Source organism: Brienomyrus brachyistius, chromosome 10, assembly GCF_023856365.1.
Source record: "Brienomyrus brachyistius isolate T26 chromosome 10, BBRACH_0.4, whole genome shotgun sequence".
Lineage (NCBI taxonomy): Eukaryota > Metazoa > Chordata > Actinopteri > Osteoglossiformes > Mormyridae > Brienomyrus > Brienomyrus brachyistius.
Genome location: NC_064542.1, coordinates 18,905,448 through 18,925,237, shown reverse-complemented (window position 1 = coordinate 18,925,237; position 19,790 = coordinate 18,905,448). Strand labels below are relative to the sequence as shown.

At 44.8% G+C, this 19,790-nt stretch overlaps 1 protein-coding gene across 1 annotated transcript in view; it reads right to left on the bottom strand.

Moving 5' to 3' along the window:
• nlgn2a (neuroligin 2a) overlaps positions 1-19,790 on the bottom strand; it is a 95,824-nt gene that overhangs the window by 46,177 nt on the left and 29,857 nt on the right. Inside the window, 1 exon segment of the mRNA XM_049027649.1 lies at positions 8,544-8,597. Within this exon segment, the coding sequence (XP_048883606.1) occupies positions 8,544-8,597 (54 nt within the window).

Sequence of the window (19,790 nt, the reverse complement as noted above, 5' to 3'; positions counted from 1 at the left end):
CCTGTCCAACGATTTTTATTCTTCTGTATTCTCCCTCCCGCTTTTCTTCCCTGTTCCACCCTCTCTCCCTTTTTCTTCTTCTCTCCTCTACCCACACTCCCTCTGCCTCCATTTCTTTCTTCCTCTCCTCTACCCTCTCCCCCTCCTTCTTCTCTCCTTCACCCTCTCCAATGTCCTCCCCTCTCCTTCATCTTCTCTCCTCTACCCTCTCCCTCTCTCCATCCCCTCTCCTTCGTCTACTCTCTTCTACCCTCTCCCTACTCCCTCTCTCTTTATCTCTCCTCCACCCTCTCCTTTTCCTTATTCTCTTCCACCCCCCTTTTCTTCTTCTCTCCTACACCCTCTTCCTCCCTCTCTCCTCCACTCTCTCCCCCTTTTTCTTCTCTCCTACAACCTCTCCATCCCCTCCCTTTCTCCATCTCTCCTACACCCTCTCCTACTTTTCTTCTTCTCTCCTCCACCCTCTCCCCCTTTTCTTCTTCTCTCCTATACCTTCTCCCTCCCTCTCTTTCTCCTTCTCTTCTCCATCCTCTCCTTTCCCCCCCTATCTTCTTCTCTTCTCTATCCTATCCCCCGTTCTTCTCTCCAGTGGCTGGTGCTCCTTTAAGATTCCATAGGTCACAATTATTTCATCTTCCACTTGGCCTCATTATAATTGCTTCCCCCCCTTTTCCTGTCCTCTCCCTCATCTGATTCCTCCCGCTTCTCTCAGCACTTCAGTCTTCTCCCTTCTTCCTCTCTTTCATCTCCTTGCCGTCGTTACACTCATACAGCCCCCCACCCCCACCGTTTTGGCTTCTCACCGAGCAAAAATAGCACAGTTAGAGCAGATGACTCCATACATTTAAATAGGGGCAATTAAACAGAGTGATGGGCAAGAGACAAGTGCACACTCCATACACACTCAATACACAAACTCACATGAGTGTGCACTCACAAACTGAATACACACACGTGTACATTCACACATTCAATAAACACAAGTTAGCCTTCAATACTCAATATAAATACAAATACACTCACATGCTCAGTACACACACCCCCACAAAAACAGTCCTCAGGCACACATACTCAGGCACCCACAAGTACATGCTCACCCACACACAAAGGAGTACACTCTTGTTTAAAACCAAAGATTCTTCCTCAATTTGAACAAAACTGAAGAAAACAGACAAAAGCCAGTAAACAAAATTCTGTGGCACTTTTTTTTGTTGTTGTTTGTTTACTGGTTCCCTCCGAAATCTCTACTTTTCACCATCTTTCATAAAGTTTTTTTCCCATATATACAAATAAACACCTGCACACGTAGACACACTTACAGGCTGCTTCTCCTCTTTTTAATCGCACCCACTTCTGGTACCAACAATATTTGTGTTGCTGAGGCACCGGCCCACCCTCAGCCCAACACATCTCTTTACCAGTGCCCTCCCAGCAGGACCCTAATTAATTAGGCCTTATGATGAACCTGGCTATAAGATCCTGTACTCCTCACAAGCACAGTAAGTGGTCTGTCTTCCTCGACAAGGACACTTTTTTAAACTTGGGACTTTTATTTTGAAAATGATTCCTTTCCCTTACAGAAAAGGAAGTGGTGGGCTTCCAATGAGTGACAATGCCACCAAGTAAACTGCTAACGAGTATCTTATAAAACCCCCGTCCCTGACTCGACAGGCACTACCCCCCCCCCCCCCCCCCCCCCCCCCCCCAAGAGTCAGTTTCGTGTGAAAGAAGAGTCTTGTCAGCAATCCTGACTGTAAGCATAAACCAACAGCAAATTACACTGACATAATGATTAACTCTCATGAAAAGGTGGATAAATATGTGGAAAAAAAATGTTATGTGTTCTAAAATTAATCAGCAGTGTGCATTGTGTTGTAGTCACAACTGTGAGAAGACGTTTCTTTATTTCTGCATGAATGGTCCCTACAATGATATCTGATCCTCATCTAAGTCATACTTATAAATAAGCACTCTCTAATTTAACAAATAACACACAACAGTTTACCATATCTTTATTGAACAAATGGCCATGGTTTTATTTAGCAATTAGTGGAATCTTCCTTATTGGCAATAACTTCTTCCTGTAGCCGCTGATAAGTCCTGTACAGTGGTTAGCAGGAATTTTAGCCAATTTCTATATGGAAAATGGTTTCCGTTCATGAATATTTTTGGGATGTCTTGCTTGAATGGCCTGCTTCAGATCACCCCAACGAATTTCAAAGGGATTTACATTTATTCATTTAGCAGACACTTTTGTCCAACGTGACGCAGAAGTGAGGATCAGAGAGTAGGGTCAGCCAACATGCAGCACCACTGGAGCAGTTAAGTTTAAGGGTCTTGCTCAAGGGCCCAATGGTGATTTCATTACTCTGAACACGGGCAGAGACCCCTAACCTGCTGAGCTGTAGAATGGTATTAAGTTCTGGACTCATACAGGTCTTGTTCTCAGAAAGTTCAGAATTTCTTTTGTTGGAAACACTTTGTTGTTGATTCCTTTAGATCAGAGAGGTACCTTTGCCTGTAGGAATTCCTTCACCTGCACTCTGAATAACTGCAAGTTGCCCAGGCACTGAGATAGCAAACCAGACCCACACCACTGAAGTCTTTCCACTCTCCTCCAAAGCTAGGATGAGGGTCTGGTACTCTAGCCCTGTGCCAATTCACGAGAAAGTTCCATTTTTATCTCATTTGCCCATGGAACACTGCTCTGGTATTGTTGTGGGGTATCTAGGTGGTCTTTGGTGTTTTTTTCTTACTCACTACCTATCTGCTCGACTGAGGATCGATGGTGACCCAATTCTATAGACATCTTTTTGTAACTCAAGAACTCAATAACCCTTCTTTGGAGATTCTGTTGTGAAGAGCAGGCAAAGAACATTTTCTGTACATTTTTATTTATTTATATATCAAACTCAGGTCAATCCCACACCTGGAACACTTGACTATACTCTGGTCATTATGACTGAAGTTTACATACAATGAAGAGACGGTGCTATGAAATATCTTGTGCATTGTTTGCTAAATAATCCAGTCTTTAGTATTATGACTTTGATGAAGATAAAATCAAATTTTAGGTGCCATCCATGCACAAATGTAACTAGCTGGTTATTATTTAGCTGTTCTGTCCTCTGAATAATGGAGAAAATTATTTCTGGGACCTGAGAAATTTTGTTAGCTCTTACAGTTACATTGTTCATCAGTAGAGCGTTAAAATGTATTTCACTTCAATTGCAAAGTATGATGTGTCAGCTATTTTCTGTAGTCTCTGGAAACGACCATTTAAAGTCTATTTTCCAAAGAATTTCTTCTCAGGCCAGTGGGCTCCTGGATTCATCTATCAAGATGTACAGCCCATAGTAAACAATCTCCTGTACCCTAACATTCAGAGAAATTCATAGCTGCTAGTTTCCCTGGATGGTCTGTTTTTGGACTGGGGGTGAAAACTCTCACAAACACGGAGGAGAAGACAATATCCTCACACACAGAGCAGGGCCGGAATGTAAGCCGGCAGCCCTGGAGATATAACCCCTTGTGAGAAACTGTACTACCCTGTCCACTTTAAGTATTTGCTTCAGTTTGAAACTCTTCTAGAAACTTCTAGAACAGGGTTCATTACTTGCAAACATGAATGCGCGTCTGTCTGTCTGTCTGCGTATCTATCTATCTATCTATCTATCTATCTATCTATCTATCTATCTATCTATCTATCCGCTGTAGTTGTGTTCTACTCAGAGGGAAGGTCTGGTGCTCATCGTCTCGTCCTCGGTGACATTGCTGTAGAAATCACACAGACCATTCCATGACCCAGATTGGCTTTCAGCGACAAGACTGGGTTAGAAAGTTCAGGAAAGTTTGCCAACAGAGTTTGCTGCGTGGACATTTCTGTTTCATATATATATATATATATTTCATTTTGTACCAAAGCTTTGTTCATATTTTTCTTTTTTCCCCCTTCAAATACCTTGTTTTCAGTTCTTTTACTTAGTATTTTATCTCTTTTTTGTTTTGTCTCGGGTTTGAAAAATATGTGTTTTCGGTTTTTCAGTTCAAAGAATATTTGTTTTTGACAATACTTAGTACTGTATCTGTGTTTCTGACTATTTTTCACTTTTTATATTTAGGTCTGTGTGTTTCCTCTGTTTTTGGCTTTTAGGCTTGTTGACTATTCACTTCGGAGAATATTTCTGCTTTCCACTCAGTAGTTGGCTCTGCATCTCTGTTCTCAACTTTTTAGTCACTAGTGCAGCTCTGCTTTTGACTCTTATCGCCATCCTCCAAGTTTCACTGCTCTGCTGGAGAAGCCCCTCAGAGGACAGTGGAGCTGAGAGGAACTGTTACAGAGAGAACGCCAGGGGAGGGGGATTCCCGTTGGGGGAGCAGATGAAAGCTAAATCCTCCGACGTCAGCACGGTCTCATGTCCCCTGGGGGCTTGCAGTGAGGAGCGGCGCTCAATCCGGACGTGCGCTACCCCCGCGATCGGCCCGTGTGCTTGGCTGAGCCGAGAGGCTTCTCAGAGCAGGGAAGATGATGAGTTTGCCTCCGGGGTTTCGGTGCACACTGTTCCTACTCCCCAAGGGCAGAAGGAGAGGGGCAATAGAAGAGGAGGAGCAATCCTCCAATGCTAAGACAGCTCAGAGAAGTGGCACATGTCAGGCCATAACTGTTTTAACGTTACTAATACAGATGAGCCCATTTCACAAAAAGAAAACAAACACGGAAACTACTACAGTATGCAGTGTGGGCAGTAATAACTTGGGATAAATTAACATTTGCTCTGGCTTGCTGATTATGACGCACTGTAATGCTGTATAATTGGTAGGTATGCAATTGAGTGTGTGATGCTACAGACAGGGAGGGAGTCTGTTTATCGAGCTGTCGGGCCAACTATTAACAATCGCAAAGTTGAGCAAGGTTAGAAAAAACAACTGAATTGTTAATTATATTTTAAAATGTGTTTGCTCTTTGCAATTAAAAAGTTTTTAATGTGTTGTAACTACCTTTCTAAATATAAATTAATTTACAAATACAATAAAAATAATTTAGAAGGCAGGGGGTATATTGGTGAATTCTGTCTCTGAAATGCTAATCTAAACTGACTGGTATTCAGCTAGATTAACAAGCAATGACTTGGACCGAAATGGATTAAGTCAGATTGAATGTTAACTGGGATAAATTCATCAGTATTTTTTCAGACTGACTCAGGAGGGGCTGGATTGACTAGTACTTATAGGGACCAAACTGGACCTAGTCAGCTTGCCTGAGGTTTGACTGGGCTGACTGGGAGCACACCAGGCTTACACAAGCCCTGTATAATGGACATCGCAGACCTCCTATTACTGCAGAATCTCACAGGAGTATCCATCCATTCTGTCTGTGCTTGCTCTGATTGCTGACCTTGCCCTTAAAAGCAGTGTCCTTGAGGGGATTTTTATGAGTCTAGGTATTTTTGTCCTTGCTTAAACAAGCAGAATGCTCCACTATTTATTTTTCTATTCTGTGATTCTATTCTGTGGTTATGCTCAAATGAAACTGCGTTTCAGGTGCCAGGTAGGATGGAATTAGTTATGGAGAACCAGGGCATAGTTTTGGAGTAGAACTACATTTACCGTCAGCCATCCCACCTAAGAAGAGTAGGCCTGCTCGTTCACACACAGTGCCCCGGCCAAGAGACGTGGGAAGGGGTGGACGCAATTAATGCTGAGGATTGTGGGAAAAGTAAAAATGAGAGAAAACTCTCACCCACGTCTCTGTAACAGGTTCAACGACGGTATCAGAAAAAAGACCAAAACGTTTTTTTCCTCCTCTTTTCACCAGCAAACACAGGAGTAGCAGTTTAAAAATAAGCACAATATAAACACCCACACTTCTCAAGAAATTAAGCCAAAAAAGGCATAGGAAAGATTATTGAAAATGTACTGAGTAAATATGCTAATGCTAACACAATAAACATGTACATACATGTGTATTTATGTCTGTGTAGTATGTTTTCATTCTGACCTGCAATCGATCTAGGAGCTCAAAAGCGCCCAAAGTCCCTGAACATGCCAGATGCTCCATACTGGGGGGAATCTTAGCAAAGTGACCTCTCAGTCCTTTACATTGTGAAATTTACTACCATCCCTAACATTACGTGCCGTAGCCTCCTGGAAGAGGAGGGCAGATCTGGTCTTTATTGGTTTATCAGATGTTAACAATCCCGCCGCTGACTGCATTACGTTGAGGAAACAAACACATCGCTTCCCCCTCATAGTTGACATGGCCTCAAAATATGTACTGTACGATAAACTAGAAAATTTGATTGGTTAAATATACAGTGGAATTGATAGGTGCATTGGAGAAACAATCGGCATAGTTTGCTCGAGTGTTCATATTATCGACCGTCCTCCAGCGGTCATCCTACAATAACTGGTCGCCTCTTTTCTGTATATTTCTTTACAAAACATCACCATACAGATTCGCCATAATCCAGCCTCATGCGTTTCTGATTTCGAGATATGGCAGGGTCAGTGGGCTGCACCCCCAGTTATCACTAGACATCTTACAGTCAAGAGGCAGGTGAACATCAGGCTGGGAAAGTTCACAAAGTGCTGTGGGGGTGGGTGGAAGGTTGTTATTCACGCTATAATGAGAGTGACCAGGGATTTCCGCGGCTGGCCAGGCACTATTGCATGGTACTAGTTACTCTTCAATGAAATCAGCTACACTCATTTTGTCAACCATTCCTTGAGGTGTGTCGTACGAATTGGAAAAAACGAGAGATTCAAAACAGGTGGTGTTGCCAGGGTGATGAATAAGCACTTAAAACCCTTTCGCTCACGCCGAAGCAATTACAGCAACATGGCACATGCACTGCAGCGATCGAGCAGCATCCTGGCACAGATGGCACTTAGCCGTGCGAGAGTATTTCCAAGTTCCCGCTTCCAGAAAGGTCCGAATAGGTTTCAGAAAGGATTGCCATGGCTATAAGCTATTCCCGCGATTTTTCAAATGATCATAATAAGGGGTTTGAGATTCCGTTCCTGAAGGGCCGTGAGATTGATGCTTCTCATTTGGGCCCATTCCTTAGGCTGAATTGGCCCAATTGATAGTTAATTATCAGTACTATTTATATCACTACATTCCCCCAAAGGAAAAGAAAACACTCAAACAACATAGGTTTCAAATAACAGCTTCAGATGGTTTCTATATCATTTTCTATCATTCATAAAATGAGATTTTAATGCAGTGAAGAAACGAGTGCATCATTTACAAGTAGTAGTTGAGCTAACCACCTAAAAGAAGAGTTTAGTTAAAAAACAACAATAATAATGAAAAAACACTAACAGAAATATAGCCCTCCGGGCCCCTGGACCCCAGTGACTTTAAATGAATGACAGCACGGAGGACCAATCATTCTAGCCATGGGGCAGCAACTGTTAGCTTTTGGGCAGGAAGTGACATAGTGAGAGAGGTCTCTGCAGAGATTGCATAACTGGGCTACTGCCGTTTTTGCAAAAATCCATGAGAAATCCCATCAGGCTGTGTGTGAGAAATAAACAGGTGAATATCTGCAGTGCCTGTATGAAGCCCTACATATTTGCCTCTAATCTGCAAAGACAGCAGAAAGTTTTGGTTTAAAAGGCCTTTGCCCAACTCTGACCAATGGTACTTTACCGTCTGTAGACCACCACTGCCAAAATGCCGGCAGGTCGCCGTATACTGAGTTCCCTTCTTATCCGCTTAACATATGACAGACCGAGTTTGCTCATCTCCCACGGTTTAGCGCTGGGTCAACAGGATGCATGTTGGGGGGGGGGGGGGGGGGCATCGCTGTCAGAAGAACACACTCCTCTGAGACACCCACACCGGGAGGCTGCCTCTCTCAGACACCACAGCTTCATACATGATGGCAAACGGGATACTCAAAGCTACAGTTCATGTTTTTTGAGTACACTTCTGGCCTCACGTCATGAAACATTAGCTACTAAGAAAATCTTGTGGTTGATTTGGGTGCTTCTCTGTGTAATGACAGTCTCCAAATCCATTGGAAATCAAACACTGATATCCATTTTTTTCAAGTTTTGATCATATTACAGGATCTTTGTATGCTGCCTGTTCGTCGGTGTGTCATTGTTCGGGTATGACATTGTTATGGCAGACATTGATCATGTTTATTTCTGTATGCTTGTATGTGTATGAGTCAAATCACGTCTCGTTGTTAGGTGTAATGGAATGCCCCTCCCCTCCAACATAAAAACCCATAAGAAAGCATGTTATTCTGTTTGTGCTCCAAAGAAAAATGTATCTGTGAAGCATTTTTTCAAGAAAAAGGGGATATAAGACTTATTTAAAAGACTAGCTGGCTAATTTTAGCTACTAGGTCTAATTACAGGTAATTACTTGGCATATGCACACACATAGACACATTTATGCATATATACATATATATATATCTATAAAAGCTTGATCAGCATGTTGCTGTATGTTTTATTTTTCTGTTCTTATCCCCAAAAAAAGAATTTTAAAAAAACAAGAAAAAAGGAAAAACATGCAACAAAAATACCTTCATCCCTGGGCCTGTTCATCGAAGACTCATCGTGTTTTTTTGTGAGCGGACCTAGGGGTTAAGAAAAAAAAGGGAGGAAAAAGAGAAAAGAGAAAATTCAAAAAGATTTACTGTGGCAAAAAAAAATCAAAAAAGAAAAGAAGAAGAAGAAAAAAGACATTTCAGCAAGAGGTCATCTCTGTCAGTTAAAAAGAGGACAAAACTCTCAAAAAGAAAACAAAAAAGGCATTTACAGACACAGACGCAGCACAGGAAAAACAGAAAGAAGAAACAGCTTAGCAGGATTAGACCAACAATCTAAGACGTGGCGACTTATTCTCTCTACCCCAAGAAGTCCTAGTCACTTGTAGTCTTTGTGCCTCTTTTAAATGTTTTTTTTTCCCCCGTCTCCAGGGGACAGTGGGAAAAATCACTGAGGAGCTGAAACAAAGTGAAATCTTTCTCCCCCCCACCCCCTCAAAAAAAAAACAAAAAAAAAAACACACACGCCAAAGAAAGACATCCCCATCTACACCATCCCCAGAAATGTGTTTTTCCACACAAACATGTACAACTGAATGTTAAAATCAGACACCTGTAATGACGATAATACAGAACAGCATTAAACATTTAATTGTTGGAGCAGGGTGTGCTTGGTGTACATTTCACCACTGCAGCAGTGAAACAAAACAAAATGACAGTGCTCTCCAAAGCTTTCATACACAGTCTTACCAAGGGCAAGATTTTATTAACGTGTCACCAACTGAAATATTTGGGTCAGGAATCAGATCTTGTGGAATCGAAAAAATAGAATTTCTCCCAGTGTCCAATCTGGTGTGGGAGCTCAAGCCACCATGCAACACTCCCACCCCCCCCACCCTCAACTAATTCGCTGTGGGGGCTAGACTGAAGGTGAAGCCCCAGCAAGACCTCGCCTACTGGAGCACTCTGCAGACAGGGTACACATGAGGAACATTGGGGTGGCTGCACTGACACCCAGAGACTGAGGGACTAGCAGGGTCCACTTAAGAATTAGGATGCCCCCCCCCCACTCCTGTTCACCATATAATCATGTAATTGATGTGACATCCAGAACTGCAGATCACCAGTGCAGATCCCCCCTACTCCAGAGGTTAATCGCCCCCCCTCCCCTCCAGGAGAAAATGTAGCATGAGTCGGCTGTGATGAAGAAGGCATTGGAAACAGCAGCAAAGCTTTCTGAAACAGACCTTCTGATGCACAGGCTCCGTGACAGGCGGACATGGAGAAGTGGGCCCCATGACGGCAAGTGCACTCAGTAAACCAGATCCAGTCCTTTTATGGTGTCAAAAGCTTTGATCATGCTCAATGTTGTTGGGATACGTTCACATGTAGCCCTTGCGGGGCCTTGCCTTTCTTGTGGTACCTGCAGAAGCCGCTTTTCACTGTATGCCCCTTTCGGGACATTGGGTCATTCTCAGCAGTTTCCTGAAGGTGGAGCATTTGGGGTTTCTGTCTAAAGGCCAGTTTTCTGCAGGAAGCCATGGAGGAAGCGGCACCCAGGTGAAAACGGAACGTCGGCCTGGCAAAATGGCAACACCAAACGCAGCTGTTCTGCCAGTCCAGGGCACACGAGACACACACCACGGCAGACATGGCCACCCCTCCCCGCAACATGCCACAGTAACATCGAGACGCCCTTCTGTGCTATTAACATCTGGCCCATCTCGTCCTTCAGGCCCAGAATAACCGTGCTATGACACGGTGTGTCATGAGCTTGCGGATGTTTCTGGGACAGTGGTGACAAAGCCAGTGACAGTGTTTCTGACTGGACAGGTAAAAAAAAAATCGTTTTGGAAATGTATAAAAGCAAATGAAAATAAGTTTTTTGTGATTATAACTGCTCATTTCAAGGATTTGCCCCACCCATATTTGCATGACGACTGTGTGATATTAGCCAAATGTCAAAATGTCCCCACGTGGCTCACGTTCTCATGCCATCGACCTCAAAGGGACACCAGGCTTCGTACTTTTGGAACAAAAGTACAGTACTTCTCGTGGCATGGTATTCCACTGGCGTAAGGACTGGTACTGGCTCTGAATGACATAATTACAATGCGAGGCAGGGTATTTTGCACTGAATTTAAAAAATGCCTATAGTATATCACAAAGTTGGTGAAGTGCGATATTAATATCAACACTGCATGTTATGCACGCGCAATTCTTACATCCGAAGGACCGTGACAGTCAGATGGGCTGAGATCAGGCTTTTTCATAGTGTCCAGACATCATAGAGTGGGGTTACATTTCACTAAAACAGTAAAATCTGTTATAGGAAACAAAACTTGGAAAGCTTGCAATTTTAATGATTAACTCTTCAAGATTCTGTAATATGTGCAAAACAAAAATCAAACACAAAACATTTTTGCATGAACTCTGCATCAACTCCCCAAGCCAATCATAATCATTTTCATCCTTGCTATTTAAATCATTCCTAGATGGGTTTGTGAGAAATGTACTTTTCCCTTTATAAATATCCTAATATTTACTGCAATGAAAATCACATCATGGTATTTGAAAATTTTCCAATAGCCTGCAGGCTAAGTTTGTTACAACAAATACTGTTTTATTTCTTGTCATGCCATCCAGACCTTCTCCGGGTTCTTCTGACCAGACCACAATTAAAGCTTGGGTATCTTCATTTGTCTATGCATTCATTATTATTACTTATTTTTTTACTTCGCTTGTCGTTGTTGTCTGAGATTGTACTGTAGCTGCACTATTTCAGGGTGGAAGATGTTTTTTGTTTTTGCAAGGCAGGTTATTTGCGTAGCCATTTGACAATAAACATGCCCCAAAGTAGCAGCTGGTGTCGGTACTGGTACTGTTGGCATTGTTAACTGACCAGAAATCAGTGGAAAAAGGAAAGTACTGAATTTTTAGTACCAAAAGTGTGGAACCTGGTGCAATGGAAAAGCACCCAAAGTGCACCACCTCACAGAGTGAATGCGAGCAGAGCGTGCACAAGTGAGCCAGAGGGCAAGGGTATGCGAGAGTAAATGGATTCTGCCTGTGTGCATCACAGTGTGCGGGAGAGCAGGTGCGTAAATGCAGGTACGTGGGTGAGTCTTTGTGTGTCAGTGAGTGACAGGATCATTCAGAGGGCAAGGGCGAATGAGCACAGGAGGAAATGACACAGGCCTGCAGTGCAGTTAACAAGGCTGTGATGTGAGAGCGAGTATCATGCATTCGTTTTCTAGCTGATGTGTTAGTCAGTACAGAGCCCGATCGGGGATCTCCGCATTTACGCACTCCCTGCCCTGCTGGTTGAGGAAGAGTGGACGGCCATATTAACTAATCAGTGTGTATTTTACGACCACATCCTGAGGGAAAGTGTGTGACGGAAAACAAAAAACAATTAGAGAGAAGGATGGAAGGCGAGAGGGAGGGGAAGTACTACAGAGAAAAAAAAAAAAAACGTGTTCTTCTGTTGTGGTTGTTATTCAATGCTTCCGGCTTTTGTTTTTACCCTTTGTGTCTGTTTCCATACATCATCGTTTAGTACACTAGAACTGACAGCTGTCCCGTCAATAAAGTTCATTTCGAATTTGATTGGGTAACAGAGGAAGTAATATATCCATCCATCTTCTGACCACTTATTCCAGTCACAGTCCTGGGAGGCCTGGAGCCTACCTCAGACCGCACAGCGTACTAGGCTCCCACGATGGAGTCTTTCATGGGGCACATACATATATATTCAAGTATGATTCAGAGATGGCAATGAGCCTAACTGCTTGTCTTTGGACAATGGGAGAAAATCTACACATACAGTACAGAGGTGGAATCAGAAACAATAACTGACAGGTGTGAGGCGCCAATGCAACCCACTGAGCTTTCCGACCAGAGCAAGACTATGGGAAGGAACACATTAAAGTAGGTGAAGAAAAGACACAAACATATATATCTATAAATGTATAGTTTAGTTTGCAGAGTCCTGTCAAAACATGCAAAGAATGTTCTGAAGTCAATCTATATGAAAATAAATTGCTCTGGCAAACATAAAATTCATCTTGTCAAGGCAACAATAAAGCCTCAGAATCAGAATTTAAATGAAGGAGAGAGTGGTGTTTTGCTGTTATTGCAGTCATTAATTTATTTAGGATTCCATTTCACTTCATTACTTAATTAATTGCAATCAATATGGGGCCAGTTGATGCGTGTTTCCATGATACTGGACTCATTCTGGCGATGCTGTTAATTATAACGGCACCAATGGAGAGTTATTGAACTGAACTGAACATTAAGCGAACCAATATGATGCCTGCGTGCGAGACTGAATGGATCAGGGAGTGAGAGAATGAATGGATCAGGGAGTGAGAGACCGGAGGAGTAATGGGTCGAACTGAATAAATCAGAGTGCGCGGGAGTGAACGTATGGAAAACAGAATTCATGAATGAGAGGAGGAAGTGAGGAAGTGAATGAGGGAGACAGTGAGGGAGAGAAGTGAGCGAAGGAATGTGTGAGGAAGTGAAAAATTGAAAGCAAAAGAATGAGTGAAAGATAAGTGCTATTCGCTTTGGAATACTTGTCTGGCATAGGGCAGACTCACACTTGATCGGTCTGAGCAGAATCACTGCCATTATACTCACACATGGGGCATTTTCTTAGATTTCTGTAACAGGGCGCAATTTAGTCATTAGGAGAAATCCTCTACATCAACAGCACTGAAACTGGAGGAACTATGAATCTAATTGGACGAATGAAGTAGAGCTCTCCATCTCCAGCCTTTGGCTCTATACTTTGTATCTATCACAAAGTGGACTCCATTCTGCTGTTGATATGCTGACAAGCTCCACTGTCAAGGGGAGCGAGAGAGACAGGGGGAGAGTGGGGGGGGGGGGGGGGCTGTGTGATACTACGGGTTGCCTATAATGACAGAGATAGAAATAAAGAGGCAGATTCATCTGATTAGAGGAAAACAAGTAGAGAGGAAAGGTTAGAACAATATTTTTACAACCTTAAACTGGCATTTTTTTCAAACCAGGTTACCATTAACACTGCATTGCTGACAGATGCAGCACCGTGTGCATGCAAATCTAAATGATATCCATCTGCCCCCCCCCCCCCCTTACCCCCCTCCCCCCCCCCCTCCCACCAACGTGATTCCCCTGGTCTTTTATAACAGAAGCAGTGCTAATCTTAGCGGTTTAGCATGTAATCTACCTCATTTTGGGGGACAATATTTTCTCTCAGTCTTACAGAAAGCATCGCTTAATCCTATTAAAAGGCAAAAAATGTGTCTTTTAATCACCTAGATTACGCCTTAAATCTGCGCCTTCCTCGGCGAGCCCAAGATGCTAGAATTTGGAGATATACAAAGCATTTTCCCGGAAGTCGTGCCTAGGCGGCCTGCGAATCTGAGGGGGCATGCCCGCCAGGTTGCTAAGAGTAGGTAACCCTTCACATTCCTCACAATAAGAACAGGATTAGCAGAGAAACCTGGAAATAAAAAGGATGGAGGCCTCATCTCAGGTAGCAAATGATCAATGCTCTTCCTGCCACAGCTTTTTGATGACCTTTGAACCCTGAACTTTGTGCTGTGGGGCACCACTGAGCACTTCTGTGAACTGCAGTACTTACCGTTCTAGGCATGTATGCACAGAGATCAAAGTGACCTTGGTTTAGGCCTCCAATTCGCATTTATTAATCATCCAATCATGACTAGACCTAAAGTCATGCATATTAAGCATGCAGTCAACCTGTGGACACGTAAAGTCAAGCCTCTCTGTGTTCCCGATTCTGCATGAATCTAAGCCCAGAACTACATGTTAATGAGTTTAGATGAATCCAAAGTCAAAACTGCATCTTAACCAGTCAAGATGGATATGTGCTCAGAATGACATGTAAATAACGTTGCGTCTGCCACCGAGCTGAGCCAAGGATTCCGTGGGCTGGGAGAGTCCTGTTTATTTGTCTCACTCCTTTTCCCACCGCAGTGAGAAAGCTGGATGGAGAGCACTGTTCACTGTAGGGTGACAATAAAACAAAACTGAGAATATATCTGCAGTAGTGCTGGATTAATATAGGTAAACAGGAAATGGTAATTATCCCCAGTCCCAAAGTAAACCCTAAATGTGTTTTAGCAGTAATTTGTGTGTGTGTGCGCGTGTGTAATTTATATTTATATTTGTGTATATCTATTGCAGCCTTGAACTGGATAGGCAGTTGGAAGGTAGATAGATGGGTGTAATTATTGAACTGATTTAAATGAAAACTGTGAGCAATGCTAACACTCTATTCAAAACCGACATTAAACGTAGCTTAATGCAAAATCAGTCAAGCGAAAAAAAGCCAACTGTTAAGTATATCTTCAATTAAAACAGGGCGTCTTGCGGCGAGACGTCCCAGTGCCATTGTCAAAGTGTACCGATACGCGACATTACACGAATGCGTGCACGGACGCCAGCTACTCCCATTACTGGCCACATAAAAGTCAAAAAAGCTTGTTATCACGGTTGTCTTCGACAGAGAGTGTAACCAAAAGCGCACGTGCATGTGGATGCTTCAGAGGTATTATTCTGAATCAAGAAGAAAGATCCAGCAGACATGCAGCACATTTGCAGTGTGGGGCACGCTGGACAGGTGTCCGATAAGTTTGATAAAGAGTGCTGTGATCCCTAGACAGTTTTACTGGAAATGGCTTTTCCAGTGGGGATATTTTTTAACTGGCTCAGTAAAATAAAAAAATAAAAATCAAAAGACTGTTTTGCTGAATTAAGCGGCGTCACATCCACAGTCCGTTCAGTGACAGTCTCTGCTGCAACAGCTCCAGATGCTGAGCGGGACGGGAGAAACTTCATGGGTCGCTCTGGTTCACAAACAGCTTTTTAATGACAAAACTGCTTTCAGCTTGCCATGCTACTGCTAAATCAACAACTGTAATGCATTAAAAAGTATGTGTTAAACAAGGAGCTTCACTAGAGAATTATGAAAAGGGGGGCTTTAATAAAGGAACAGATTTTAATGAAAATGAATAAGGACACCCTATTTCAAGTAATTTAGGCCTACTGTACATTTATTTCAGGTGTGGAGGATAAAGAACATTTTAGGGGGCTAAAGCCCCTCTGAGACAAGCCTAGGGGCATCACTATATTACACTATAGTTATTACTATTCCAGGTAGCAGAGGGCACAAAGCTGGAGTACACCCTGACCAGGATGCCCATCAGTCACCTACATGGTCTCACACACACACGCTGTTCACATACTGTGGGCAATTTAGAGACACCAATGAACTTAACCGCATATGTTTTGGAATGTGGGAAGATACTGGAAATAAATACAATATTCAGCTTCCACACACAGAATGGATTCAAACTACCAGCTGTGTAAATGGGAGGCACATTACATCCATTCATCCGTCCATCCATCCACCCATTTTCTGTACAGCTAGTATATTATTATTATATATTACTGGTATAAACCCAGGTACTCCACATTACAGTCTATGTTAATCTAAACCAAGGTACTCTGTATTACCGTCCATGTTAGTGTAAACCGAACCCCTTTTCTATCTAATAGACATACTCTGATATAATCTCACCTACAGGTAAAGATAAACAAATTCCAACAACTTTCCCTGCAGTATTGCAGTTCCTTCACTTGCTTACCTCTCTCTGCCCCCCCCCCCCCCACCCCCCTTCTGATCTCTGGGGTTGCTCAGTGCGGCTGGCCCGGCGGGGGAGCGGGGGGAGAGGAAGGGAGGCCTGATTTGCATTCACAACCACAAGCCGCCTCAGCTACAGGCCGCATTGAAGAGACAGCCTTTTGAGCACGGAGAGAGGGAGAGAAAGTCAGAGAGAGAGAGAGAGAGAGAATGGAAAAAATGAGAGGGAAGGTGTTCCTGAGAGAGAGACACCAGAGAAAGGGGACAAGAGTGAGGGATGATAAAAAGAGAAATGACAAGGAAATTCGGTGTGGAAAGTGGGGTATATAGAAGAAAGAATTAAAAGGAAGGGACCAGTTTATAGTGAGGAAGTGTGTGTGTGTGCGTGTGTGTGTGTGTGTGCGTGTGTGTGTGTGTGGGGGGGGGGTGTGGGGGGGGGGGGGTGCCTCTAACACGAAAATCCCCCCTAGTCGTCTCATATTAAACAATATGGTTTCAACGTTTCTTCGTTTGTCTTCTCACTAAAGCCCAGCAAAAAAGTGCAGAATGTGTTTGTACATGAGCAGAAATGATGGTTTCATTCACCCTTATGCTCTTGTTTGAATCACGACCATAATTATTGCAACAAAGTAAATGAATCTGGGCTGACTAAATGCACTAATTGCTCCCAAAGTGATAAAAGGCGGTGTGTTTCCTATCATTGATGTGCTGCAGTTGGACGATAACGTGGAGGGTCACAAAGCCAAAAGCGCCAACATAAAGGGCCACGAAGACAAAAGTGGCTATGTGGACGGCCATGGAGCCGACAGCACCAACATGGAGGGCCATGGAGCCAACAGTATCAACGTGGAGGGTGACAGAGCTGACAGCACCAGCGTGGAGGGTCATGGAGCTGAAAGGGCCAGCGTGGAGGGTCATGGAGCTGAAAGGGCCAGCGTGGAGGGTCATGGAGCTGAAACTGCCAACGTAGATGTCCAAAGAGACAACCATGCCAACGTGGAGGGCCACAGAGTTGATCTCACCAACGTGGAGGGCCACAGAGTTGATCTCACCAACGTGGAGGCCCACAGAGTTGACCTCACCAACGTGGAGGGCCACAGAGTTGATCTCACCAACGTGGAGGGCCACAGAGTTGACCTCACCAACATGGAGGGCCACAGAGTTGATCTCACCAACGTGGAGGGCCACAGAGTTGATCTCACCAACGTGGAGGGCCACAGAGTTGACCTCACCAACATGGAGGGCCACAGAGTTGACCTCACCAACGTGGAGGGTCAAAAAGCTGACGGCACAAACATGGAGGCCCACAACGCCGATGGAGCCGATGCCATCCAACCTGCTCACATTACTATACCATGAACTTAAAATTTGCCAGAGAAGCTAAAAAAGGGCAGTGAGGCTCATTACACCTGTCATCAAATGGGCTGTGGATCACATGCTGCTTAAACATTGACCAAGAATTTCAAAGAAGCTCAAACCTCAAATGGGGATATAATGTTAGACCCTAGATTGGTACGGAAGTAGAGTGGCTCCCACAGAATGAAACACTCGGCTGTACAAATGGATAAAAATCCATGCTGCCTTGGATAAAAGCCTTAGCTAAGGATCCTTGTAGTAATGATTATAATAATAATGCGGCTTTCAGGAATAAGAATGAGAAAGACCCTCACATGTAGAAAGAGAGGGATGAGAGAGACAAGGAGGCAGGTGGTGCAGCGCGCGCTGAAGGACAGGGGACAGTGTGGCCCAGCAAGCATACGACGCTGGGGAGGCCTCAGGTCCATGTCCCTTGGGCACATGCACACATGCACGCACACGCATGCACACGCACGCACACGCACGCATGCACACAGAAGCTCTGTCAGCTCTGCTATAAATAGACCAGAGCTGAGCCACTGCTAATTCCCTCATTCAGAGTCTGCTGGTGAAGGGTGGGGGTGGAGGGGACTTTGACACTCATGCTGACAGGAACATACAGGAGAAGCTGGAGCGTTGTCAGGGCAACCCAGCCACACACCCCCCCATCCTATGTTAGTCCCCTCCCTCCCCTCTTGATCCACTCGCAGTCACATGCATTGCCATGGCGACAGCCCCCCCCCCCCCCCAACTAGCTCCTTTCGGGGGTGACAACAGTACCTCAATTCTTCCCTTACACTCCTGAATTCCAGTCTCCTCAGCACAGACCTGAGAGACTCTGTAATAATACTACATCCCTTCAGGGGATTCGTGTGATGCCAAGGGTAAGGGGGCTAAACGGACATTGATCTTATTAAATACCCTCCCATCTCATCTGGAGGGGCATCTTCGTCAGCCGAGCCCAGAGAATTGCAGCCAATCAATGGGCTGCCGAGCCCGGGGACACTCTGGCCGGACCGCGGGGCCCTGTGAGTGACGCAGACAGATGCCGCCTTTGTCTTCTACGCATGACAGGCACCACTTCAATGTGACCATGTACCATGATGCTACGGCCAACACTCTTACAGTGTCACCCCAATCCTAGTATCTACCAGACCAAAGATATGACTATTTGGGAGGTTTGCTCTGGTGTCAAAGTCTATCACCTCTTTTTTTCCCTGTAAACGAGAGATAACGGGGTGGCGGGGCTGAGCAAGACTGAGTTATTGAGCCACTTATGAGGTGCATTGGGGGGAGTAAGAGGCAGGAGGCAGTAGGGAAGCCAGCAGCACACTGAGTCAGGCCACAAATCCCATGCTGCACACCCCGCTGTCCTGCCCTGGGATGGGCCATACTCCCCGTGATGCACACCCCGCTGTCCTGCCCTGGGATGGGCCATACGCCCCGTCCTGCATACCCCACTGTCCTGCCCTGGGACGAGCCACATGCCCCGTCCTGCACACCCCGCTGCCCTGCCCTGGGACGGGCCATACGCCCCATGCTGCACACCCCTCTGTCCTGCCCTGGGATGGGCCATACGCCCCGTGATGCAGACCCCGATGTCCTGCCCTGGGACAGGCCATACGCCCCATGCTGCACACCCCGCTGTCCTGCCCTGGGACGGGCCACACGTCCTGTGCTGCACACCCCGCTGTCCTGCCCTGGGACGGGCCACATGCCCCGTCCTGCACACCCCGCTGTCCTGCCCTGGGACGGGCCACACGTCTTATGCTGCACACGCCTCTGTAATGGAGTCACATTCAGCGATACTGGTTAAAAAAACACTCAGCTGAGGAGCAGAAGGACATTTAAAGCCTACGCTGCAGGTGACAGATGAGCCTCCTACTAACATCCTATAAATTTTTTGAGAACATTCCAGAAATGTCCGTGTCGCCCAGAGCGTGACCAAAGTACTCTGAACATCCCCCGCTGGCCAGTTCCTCCAGCAGGACACATCTCCACACCCTCGGCAGGACGGGCGCCAGGATAGGGGCCCAGCTTCTCCAGACATGCCGTTTAATTTAGGATAAGGTGGACTCACATCGGCATGTCCCAGATTCACTTACCGCCCTTAATGCAGCAAAAAGATGGGAGTCTTCTTAAAAGGTGGCAACATTTAAAAAAGGGGGTCATTTAAATAAATTTTATCTGAGAAGACAGGACGAAGAGGATGATCTGAGGACAAAGAGTGGTGGGTAATGTAAGAATTTCAGCGTAGTTAACAT